Source organism: Canis lupus, chromosome 24 (assembly GCF_011100685.1).
Source record: "Canis lupus familiaris isolate Mischka breed German Shepherd chromosome 24, alternate assembly UU_Cfam_GSD_1.0, whole genome shotgun sequence".
Lineage (NCBI taxonomy): Eukaryota > Metazoa > Chordata > Mammalia > Carnivora > Canidae > Canis > Canis lupus.
The window spans coordinates 10,959,267-10,970,018 of record NC_049245.1 but is presented as its reverse complement, the minus strand read 5'-3'; the positions used below and the strand labels follow the sequence as shown (position 1 = coordinate 10,970,018).

General features: G+C 42.5%; 1 protein-coding gene across 4 annotated transcripts in view; it reads left to right on the top strand.

Moving 5' to 3' along the window:
* The first annotated feature begins 1,460 nt into the window (after window positions 1–1,460).
* The window catches only part of BTBD3 (BTB domain containing 3), a 34,134-nt gene continuing 24,842 nt past the window's right edge, over window positions 1,461–10,752 (top strand). Inside the window, exons 1-2 of one of the 4 annotated variants that reach the window (XM_038571601.1) lie at window positions 1,973–2,099; window positions 2,418–2,601. Coding sequence is in view for 1 of the 4 variants with exons in the window: in XM_038571600.1 (XP_038427528.1) it covers window positions 3,005–3,116 (112 nt within the window). In the remaining 3 variants the exon portion in view is untranslated. Of the gene's footprint in view, window positions 1,509–1,972; window positions 2,100–2,417; window positions 2,602–2,967; window positions 3,117–10,752 lie in introns of those variants that run through there. The other 3 variants (XM_038571604.1, XM_038571603.1, XM_038571600.1) reach the window with 3 other exon arrangements.

Genomic DNA, 10,752 nt, shown 5'->3' with positions numbered 1-10,752 from the left:
CTCAAATTTAAGTTTCTCAATTGAGTAGAAGTAAGTAAATTCTATCAGGGCTGTTAAAAGAGACACTTAGCTCTGTATTTTATTTTAATTATTTATTTTTTTAAAGAGATCTTATTTACTTATTCATGATAGACATAGAGAGAGGCAGAGGGAAAAGCAGGCTCCATACCGGGAGCCCGACATGGGACTCGATCCAGGGACTCCAGGATCGCGCCCTGAGCTGAAGGCAAGCGCTAAACCGCTGAGCCACCCAGGGACCCCCGTAGCTTTGTATTTTAGAGGTCTAGTTTATGCACTGATAAATGCTTACCATAGATGATCATCTAATCCTATGAAGTTGGAATCTGTTACTATAAACAGCTCCGCACACTCAAAAGCGCAGTGACAAAAGCTAAAGAATTCTCCTATCCTCCACAATCCTTGAAAACTTTTCCATGCTTTCCATTCCTGATGCCAACACTGGAGTTTAAGACTCTACCACTTCCTGCCGGAAAACAAATATTGCACGTCTCTAGTCTTTGTATTTCTAAATTCTGCATTTAATCAGAGCCTACCAACACCGCCCAGCCCAACCCCCACCCTGTCTGTAACGCTTTTTAATTATGAACTGAAAAAGGGTAAAATGTTGAGGTTAAGCATTAAAAATAATTTCCAGATGAGCTTCATTCAACTACCCTTCCAGCCACCGTTTTTGCCCTTCACTATGAACAATATACACTCAAGTTGAACTTGTCCCAGTAGAGTTCGCGTGTGCATACTTTTTGGTTTTTGCAGCTTATTCCTTCCCGTTGACCTTCCTCTCCCAGGTGAACTTCTGACGCCAGTTCTTACTCTTCCAGGGTCCTCAATGAGGTTTTTGGCATCAACCCAACCCCGCAGCAACTCTCCTTCCCCAAACTGCGTAAGCCGGCGGGGCACTCCCCTTATCTGTTCCAGGAGAAGGATGCCCTCAGCGCAGGAGAGGAATCTCAAGCCAGGGGTTTCCCCTCACTGGAGAACGCCCTGGATCCTGCACAAAGGCTCTGCTAAAGTAGGTGCTCAATAAATGTCGAACACAGTAATTGAAGGAACGAGAGGAAGAGCCTGCAGTCTGTGGAACAAGAGTGGGGTCGCCGCTCAGGGACGGGGAACCCTAGCCCTGCCTCCCGCCTTCCTCGCGCTCCCGGGTCTAGGGTCAGGGACCAGCCCGCAGCCGGACTCTAGGACGGGACGCGCACTGCGCATGCCCGTGTCCTAGGCGGCCTTCGGGCGCGCGGCCTGCTGGCCCCGCCCCCTCCGGCCCCGCCCCCTCCGGCCCCGGGCGCGCGGCCTGCTGGGCGCGGCCCCGCGGAGCGTGCCCTGCGTGCGGGTGCCCGCCGAGCCCGCCGGGCGCTGCATCCCCGAGTGCCCGGGCCGGGGCCTGCGGAGTGGGCGCCGGACCCGGGCGGCGGGCGCGGGCGCGGGCGCGGGCGGCGAGCGGCGGGCGGCGCAGGCTGCGGCGGCGCCGGAGGTGACGAAGGGCGCGGACGGTGAGCGAGGGCGCCGCGGGTGAGCTGGCGGGCGCCTCCGCGCGTGCGCAGCAGCGACCCGCCGGCCAGGGGCGCGCTCCGGGCCGCGGGCCGAGGGTGCCGAGCGCGGCGGGGCCGGGACGCGGCTCGGGGCCGCCCGGGGGCTCTGCCTGGGGCGGGCTTCCCGACGGGGTCCGGGCGCCGGGGCGGGAGGGCAGGGCCGCTGCGGCCGAGGGGCGCCGGGGCGGGGCGAAGGAGAGCGGCGGGCGGCCGGCCGGGTGCGGGGCGGCGGAGGCGGCGAGGTCCGGGAGGGGGCGCGGCCGGGGGCCTGGGCGCCGCGGGCCTGAGCCGGGGAGGCGCGTGCGGGCGGCAGCAAACTTGCCCGAGTAACTTTACTGGGGCGCTGCCAGCGGGCGCGGGGCGCGGGGCGCGGGGCGCGGGCTGGGGCGCGGGCTGGGGCGCGGGCTGGGGCTCGGGCTCCGGGGACCCACGGCCGCCCTCCCAGTCCCGTCGAGTGAGGACGGGCTTGCCGGGGTTGTCTTTGCTTCTGGTGCTGCAGCTCGTCCTTCCGAGTTCCGAGCACCATTCACGGTCCCTTCGCGCTTAAAATAGGTGTGTAAGTTTGGTGCTAGGGCGGGAAGGATGTTTGCTGTCTCGGGAAGAAAAAGGTCATGCAGCCTGGTCTTTTTATCTCCAAGAGAGCATTGTGAGAACACGCCGGGGATTCCTATTTGTCAAGAAACCTATTGTCCTGCGTGTGCTTGGAGAGAGCCAGCTAATTCTATTATTAGCCGTAAAAAGACAAAGGAAGATAATGGTGCTTTATTTCTTTTTTTTCTTTTCTTTTCTTTCTTTTCTTTTCTTTTCTTTTCTTTTCTTTTCTTTTCTTTTCTTTCTTTCTTTCTTTCTTTCTTTCTTTTTTTTTTTTAGAAAATACTCTAGCACCTCAGCAAATCACGGACCACAGTAGTTCCCAAAATCGGCTGCGGAAGAGAACCAAACCGGAGAGTCTTAAAACTCTAAGCTTAAATAGCGCCCCAGGCCAGTTAGACACGCTGGAAAGATCCCTGGGTGTTTCCAGTTTGCAGCAGAGTTTGGGGACCGGTGACTTAACGTAAGAAAGTCAAGATTTCAGTTTTACCAAGTAGCATTCAGTTTCCGATGGAGATAAAAGTCCAGCTTCGTTTTCCGTAGACGGGAGCTGACAAAGGGTAGTCTGTTTCCCACCCGCGAAGGAGGGAAGCGGCTAATGGTTCGAATTTGAACTTAACTATAATGTGACTCTAGCGTCCAGGTTATTGTTCTCACTCATGGTTTTGGGTTTCCTTTGGGGTTACTCAGCCCTCCTCTAACCCCTGTCCCCGCGGAGCAGTTTTCGTGGTCTTTTAGCCTCAAACCCCCCCCCCCCCCTTATCTTTTCCCTCTCCCCATCCCCTTCTTTTAACCATCCCCCAGCCTCTGGGAGGATTCCCCCTCCCCCAGTCTGTACCGGCTCGGAAGGGTTACTGCGGGTTCCCATGGCAACGGTTACTCCAGGGGAAGTGGGCGGGTCCTCCTACCTTTGGGATTCCGAGTGGGACTCTTCTGAAGAATTTGAATCACCCTTTTCAGTTCTTGGCCTCAGCTCAGGTAAGGGTGATCTCATACTAGTTCCAGTTTTTCTTTCTAAGTAATTACAGAATTATTAATGCTGTTGTATGGGGTGATACTGCCAGCAGCTATGAGGACTAATCATTCTTCCAGTCGTTGCACCGAGAACTTGTTTAACAAAGTTTAAAACTGTGGTGGAAACGATATTTTTTGAAACCGTTTTCCTTTGGGGGGGCACACAAACTTAAGAATTGTATATATTCTTCAAAGTCCTAAGACCTCTTGTATTTCAGAAGTTTTCTAAGTGAAACAGAATCTTACAGCCATGCAATAATCTTGTGGCAGTTTGTGGGCACCCCCCGCCAAAGTCATTATCAGTCTTTAATTTTTTTTTGAATTTTATTTATTTATTTGAGAGAGAGAGAGAGAGAGGCAGAGGGAGAAGCAGGCTCCAGGCTTGGAGCCCGACGTGGGACTCGATCCCGGGTCTCCAGGATCACACCCTGAACCGCTGAGCCACCCAGGGATCCCTTAAAATTGTTTTGTTCCTAGAAGGTGCTTTGCCTTGATTTGATTCTTTACAAAAAGTTAAACGCTTGTAGTGTTCTACTTTAAGGCATAGTTTGTCTACAGATTCACCCACTCTTTCCCTTTCCTGGCACACAAAGATAATTTTTTTAAATGTTCATTGTTATGCTCAGAACAGGAATTCTATAGCCATCTAAATCCAGTTTGCATTGCAAGGAACTGTTAAAACAGTTCTGAACAAAGTACAGAAGTATATTGTTTCCATGTCTTAGGCTTTTTTTCCTTTTCGAAACTTTTCAAACTTTATTGTGTAAATAATAATCAGAATTCAGTCCATCAATTCCAAAATGTTTTTAGTAGACCAGGGATTCTAAGCATGCATTGGGAGTTGAAGAGGTTTTTCTCTTGCAGCTATCACCTATCTTGGGTGCTAATTAAGTATGCATTAGCTGGACTATCAAGCAAATTCTGAAAGGATTTTTTTCCATTTTACTCTGAGAAAATATAGATGGAAATCCCTCTCAGTTGATGGATGTTGTAGTTCGACAGCAGTGCTCTGCTGCTAAGATAGTAACCTCTCACCTAATCTTTTTTCCATCATGTTTCAAAACGAAGCCTTCAAACATACATTTGAAAGGATCTGTTGTTTCTATGGTTTCTAAACATTTTAAAATAAAAGATCCTCCCTTGTTGTAGATATTTAGGGAATGATCAAAGAAATCACAATCACATCATCAGAAATAAACTATTCATGAGATGGTGTGCTTCCGCTTGTCCCTTTTTATTTATCTGAATATTTTTAAACAGAATTAGCAATTTTAGTTTCATTTGTAGTTTTAAATACCGTGCTTTCATTTAATATACCATAGACGTTTTCTACACTTTTAAATCTTTGTAAGATTTTTTTTTTTTAATTTTGCTTTTTATTTTAAGGGGGAGGGGAGAGGCATAGAGGTTGCTAGGGAGGGAGAAGCTGACTGACTCCCTGCTGAGCAGAGAGCCTAATGTGGGTCTTGATCCCAGGACCCAGAGATCCTGACCTGAACTAAAGGCAGATGTTTAACCAGCTGAGCCACCCAGGCGCCACGGAATGTAAGATTTTTTAATGATTGATATACCAAGGTTTAAGTAGTTTTCTGTTGTTTGATATATTTTCATTTTTAGTGGTTGAAAATTTGGCACTAAACGCTGGTTCCAAATTCTACTAGTTCTTTGATTGTGTTTGCTTTATCCGTGGAATCAGGGTAATAATAATAGTAATGGTATCTGCAACAATAGAGTTTTGGAAAGATGTAATGAACCGAATGAAGACAGCCTTCAACAGAGTCGGGCAAAGGAGGTAGGCTCAAGGAAGAGCAGACTCACAGGCAGTGCTGGAATAAATGCCTATGCCTGAAAGTCTTGGTGTCTTAGACTTGCTTAGGCTAGGTTTATAGCAGAATTCCTGGGGCAGAGGTGAACCTTTTATGGTTCCTGAGGCACGTTGCCAAACTGCTTATGCCAAGACACATTGATTCCCTTATGCACCTAATGATTTCCTCACTGTGTCAGCATTCCAGTGTTTAATCCCTCCTAATTTTCTATAAAAATGTGATCTTATTTTAACTTCTAGTCTTTGGTAACTAGTGGAATTCGTGATTTGCTTCTTGTTTTAACTCCTGAAAGGAGTTTGTTTGGGTACTTTGCTCCCTTTATTCTTAATTGATGATTTTTTTAAATGATTTTGAATAGTTCTGTATAAAGAGTATTAATACCTTTATCATATTTGCAGTTTCACCCCCCCCCCCCACACACACACATATAGCTTGTTACTTTTACTTAATGGTGTTTTCCAAACAGCAAAATAGGTTTACTTTTATGTAGTCAAGCTTTGTTTTTTCCTTTATGATTTTTCTTTGTAAACATTTATGTTTAAAAGTTTTATGTTACATTTACCTCATTATGTTACATTTACCTTAATGTAACAAATTTTGAAAATATATTAGATTTTTACAATTAAGTATGTACTAATGTTTGGATGTGAATTGTCTTAGACCATCTCTTCTTCACCAGCAAGTCAATTCTGCCAACACCATTTGTTAAAGTGTCCATCTTTTCCTCATTGGTTTTGATCTTTTCTTTATTACATGTTAAGATCTTGACTAGTTTTGGGTTTGCTTCTGCTTTAGGTCTAATCTATGTGTTGATCTCTAAACTTAACGCCAACTCTTTTAAATTGTAGATTTAGATTAGGTAGAAATATCTGGTAGAGCAAGTCACAATTTTCTTTGGAAAATCAGAATTATGTTCATCTGTCCTTTCAGATAAACATTATCTTACTATCTTTTTTTTTATCTTACTATTTTTAAACTAATACATGTACATAGTTTAAGAGTACTAAAAGGCTTACTATAAAATAAATGGCCCCTTGCCCCTTTCTCCCCTACCACCCCCAATCTCCTGAGTCTCCCTCTCCCCCAGCCTTTTTTCACTGTTTACTGTTTCTTCCCAGTCGTTTATTGGAGCCTTTTGTAGGGTCTTTCCTCTTGGGCTGGTCAGAGAGTATGGACTTCAGCATCCTGAGCTGTTGAAAGGATCTAGCTGCCAGGGTTCCCCGAGGCATCTGGCAGGAGTCTCAGCATCCTCTTTCTATAGAGCCACTTTGGGGAAGGTTCCTGTGCTCTCACAGCCTGAAGACTTAATTGTTTTATCTACTCTCTTATCAATTAGTCTCCAGTCTTGCTGAGCTCTGGGCCTGATGGCCAGTTGGAAGGGCATCCAGGGGTAGGACTTCCTAAACAGCCTTTACTAACCTTATTTTAACCTGCTACCCTTTCACCTCCTTTTACTCCCTCAGTTTGTGAGTAACCTGGAGCATTTCATTCACTCTTTTAGGTGGGCTACGTAGCTGCTTTCCACTTTCCTGCTTTTGTTACAGTTTTCCACTACAGTTATGTGCATTCTTGTTCTTTGGCAAGGACTGTCATTTACATGGAGTAAGTGTCTTTTAAGGGACAATACAGGTTATCCAGATTTCTAACTCTCCTGGAAGAGGTTTTGTTTGTTTTTCATTTTGTTTTTTGTTTAAGCCCTAATATTTCTTGTTAGGGTTCTTCTTTGGTATTTTGTTGTTGCTGTTGCTGTTGTGATGGGTTCTTCAAACTGGTTACTGCTAGTATAAGATAGTTGTTGATTTTTGTGTATTTATTTAATAGCTGGCTTTTACTCCAAGAGCAGTTTGTTCTCTTGGGTTTCCCGGTTATATTAAATCAGTTCCCAATAACACTTGTTTCTACTTTTTTTCTAATATACCTTTTATTTTGGTTTAATGGCATGCTGCACTAATGTTAACGTTCTAGAACATTACAAAATGTTTCTAGAACGTTATCAAATAGTAATGGTCATAATGTGCAAACTTGTGTTCTTTATTCTAATAGGAAAAACAGTAGTGTGATATGGGTTTTTGGTTTATCATAATTCCTAATCAGGACAAAATCTATATTTTTAATTTCCAATTTACCTTGAGGCTGTTTTGTTAAGGGATGGGAATTAAATATTTAACAAATTACTGTTAGCATTTATAGTTTATCACTTTCTTAACCGTATTTCTTAACAGATCAGCTGATTCAAATCCCAAATGTTAAATTGGAATAAATCCTTTCTTTTGGATAATTCTTTAGGAAAACATTCAGTTCACATGCACATTGAAATACAACATCATATTCAATCCATAATTATCTTCTGGGGTGAGGTGGGATACAGTCACTAGGACTTTTTTTTAGAAAAAGAAGATACTCCAAGTTGCTAAATCTGCAGTCATTTCCCATCTTTACGTATTGGCAACATTGATATAATTGGTCGTCATTCCCTCTTTTTTGACATAAGTCACTTGGTTGTGAGAACACCATATGCTGCTTTTCCTCCTGTACTTCTGCATCACTGATTTCACTTTTTCAGTCATTTTTTAAAATTTGCACTGTTTTTTTCTCACCAACCTATTAATTTGGAATGCTTCAGGGCTCAGTTCCTGTAGGACTCTTGTCTCAAACAGTTATAAGGCTTTAATAAAATACCATGTAGCTCTGTAAGACTCCCAGATGTATATTTCCAGCTGGAGTAGTGAGTGCCCTGAAACTTCTGAAGAACATATCAACTACTTTTTTGACTTCTTAAAGCTTGAATACGTAAAAGATAACTCAATTTTAACAGGATTAAAAGTGATTTATTTTTATAGTTTTCTATAAACCTGCTCTTCCTGCATCCTGCCCCATTTTGGTGGGTGGAAGTTCCATTTCTCTCAGGGTATTCAAGCTAAAACCCTTGGAATTATTCCTTACTCTTTTCTCTCCACATCAAAGCTGTCAGCAAATCCTGTTCCTGTAGCTTCAAAATGTACCCAGAATCCTGTTGTCCATAGAAATTCAGGAGCTTAACCCTTTCCCCACCTCTGTTACTACTCACATCCTGTCCCTAGTTTCCAGCACCTCTTGACTGCATTATTACAGTCGCCCCTCTGGTCTCCTTCCCTAGCTTCCTTTTAATATATTGTCAGCATAACAACCAGATAGATCTTTTTAAAACAGAAGTCAGAAAAAAAATAAATAAATAATAAAATAAAATAAAACAAGTCAGGTTACATTAAAACCATCCTATGGCTTTCTGTCTTAGAAATAAAAGTCCAGTTTCTCATAATGATTCATGAAGCCCAATACAATCTGGCTACCAGTAACTCTGCCCTGTTTCCACTTCCATTCCTCTCCTGCTCTCCATTGCAGTCATCTTTACCTTCTTGTTGATCCTGAAATAAATTAGGCACATTCCCACTTTCAAGTCTTTGTGTTGGGTTTTCCCTCTGCCTGTAGAATCTTCTCCGCAGATGTAGTCATGGCCAATTTCCTCACCTCCTTCCAGTCTTCACTAAAATATCACCTGGTCAGTGAGGTCTGCCCTATTTTTAACTGCAAGGTATGTCTTGTATCCCTTTTGCAGTGCTCTGCATTTTCTTTTTATGTGATAGATATCTTCTAAAATGCTGACTGATTGATTGATGGTTACTTGTCTTTTTCCCCACCCCTGCTAGGCTGTAAGTTCTGTGTGGGCAAATATATTTTATGTCTCTTCATTAACGTGTCCCACGTATATTTGTGCCTGGTACATAGAAAGTGTCCAGTAAATGTTTTTTGAATGAATGAATGCAGTCAGCCTTCTCTCTCTCTTTTTTTTTTTTCAATGAATTTCTTATAAAGTAGCATAGTCTTTGACATCAGTGGGTCCAACATTAATGATAGAGCATTCTACCACAAGGGAGAAGTTCCAGAACATGTATGATTTAGAGTGGATATAATAACTCACAGACTGGTTATGAGGATTAAGGCGGAGGCTGTGAAGTGCTCAGTTGTGCCAATGTGTAGGGACAAGTCGCTTAACTGTCAGGAAAACGTAGCCAACTGCCTTAATTCACATTTGAATGGTGTGAATTACATTCTAGATCTGCTTTTTGGATTTCAGCTTTAAACCAAGGGGGAATAGTAGCCTCACTTTGGTAACTTTTCAAAATACATGTCTGAGCTCCCTGGTAAATATCAGTGATACACTGTTACTATATTGTTTTTTTTTTTTTTTTTTTTTTTAACCAGTCCCTTAAAATGGAATATAACCATTTGTTTTCTTCTTGTGCTTTCTTGCTTTTCAAGGCATCTCTCCATCTCTTATATCCCCTTTAAACTTTTTTCCTCTGAGGTTGAAATAGTTCCTTTACAAAGTGATTTTGAAATCACTGAGAGCCACAGAGAAGCACATTGATTAAACATGGTACTAAATCCACAAAATCAAAGCATTCTCAGTCCTTTACCTTCAGCTTCCCAGACTGCAGTCAGTTGCAGTCACCCTTACAGTAATTCTTACAGCAGTCCTTAGAGCAGTCATTTTAGAGTTTTGCTTACGTTGTTTCTAGAGTCTCCTTTTATGTCATTAAAATTGGAGAGTATTTCAAAAGTATCAGACATCCTTCTCTTTTGATAGAGATCTGTATGGTTTGTCTCATTGTAGTTGCCATGCAAATAAGTGATTTCATGTGCAAGAAAAAAGATTTTTTAGAGATCATATAAGCAACTAAAGAATAGACAATAAACCAAAGTGTATGTATTCCTAGAAATGCATAAATCCAATAGCTGTTACCTAAACACAGAATTTGTGAAACTTTTCTTCAGTTTGTTTTCTTTTCCTCTAGGCACATCTAGTTCCTTATTTTTTACCTACTGAATTTTTCTATAGTAGTATATGAACAAGAGCAATCCCTATATTCAGTTAGAGGATGTAAATGGTTTAACCATGATTACCATAGACGTGAGAAATAAAATTTCTGAAGGACCACTGTTTTGAATGCACCTGCCTGATAAGTTTGCTCTGCCTTTGAAATTCAGATTAGCATTACATCTGGGTTTTGTTATTGTGAAGATTCATTCTTTTCAAATGTCGTTGGTAATCATTTATTTTATTTAACCCCAAACAGTTGTTTTATTGGCCAAGTCTGAATGGAAAGCCTTGACCTGACTTGCTGTTGCTGAATCGCAAAGTAACCCTTAGTTTAAGCTATTAATTGATAGCCCACCTGGAAAATATCCCTTATTTTTATGGTTCTACATTTGGTTTGGGACATACATAGTAATTGTTTTATTTGTAAAGTTTTTGTTTTTGTTTTTTTTTTTTTTTAAATTCCCATCTTTTTATATCCATCCAGTTTTTTTGGAAGTGGTGATATTGCCTACCCAGCACCAGCAAACATACCTACTCTGGTGAAGAACTAATTTTGGTCTTCAGTCATTATACTTTAGGTCTCTGGATAGACAAGGGATTACCAAGGCTCCCACCTATTTTCACATCTCTGTTCATGGAAAATGTAGTAAAAAGACTAGTTGTAATAATTAAACTACACTTAGATGTATTATTGGAGGGCTTTTTGGGGAATGATCTACATTCCTAGAAAGTCTGGAAAATGGTATAATTTTTAATTAGCATTATAGCAGGCTTCTCTTCCCCAAATAATCTTATTGTCATCATTAAAAATGGTGAGAAGCTACCCAGAAGCACCTCCTGCTCAAGATGTAAGTTCAGGCTGTTATTAGCTGTTGCTTCCTCTTGTGTAGCCCTCCCCCCAACCCGCGCCTCT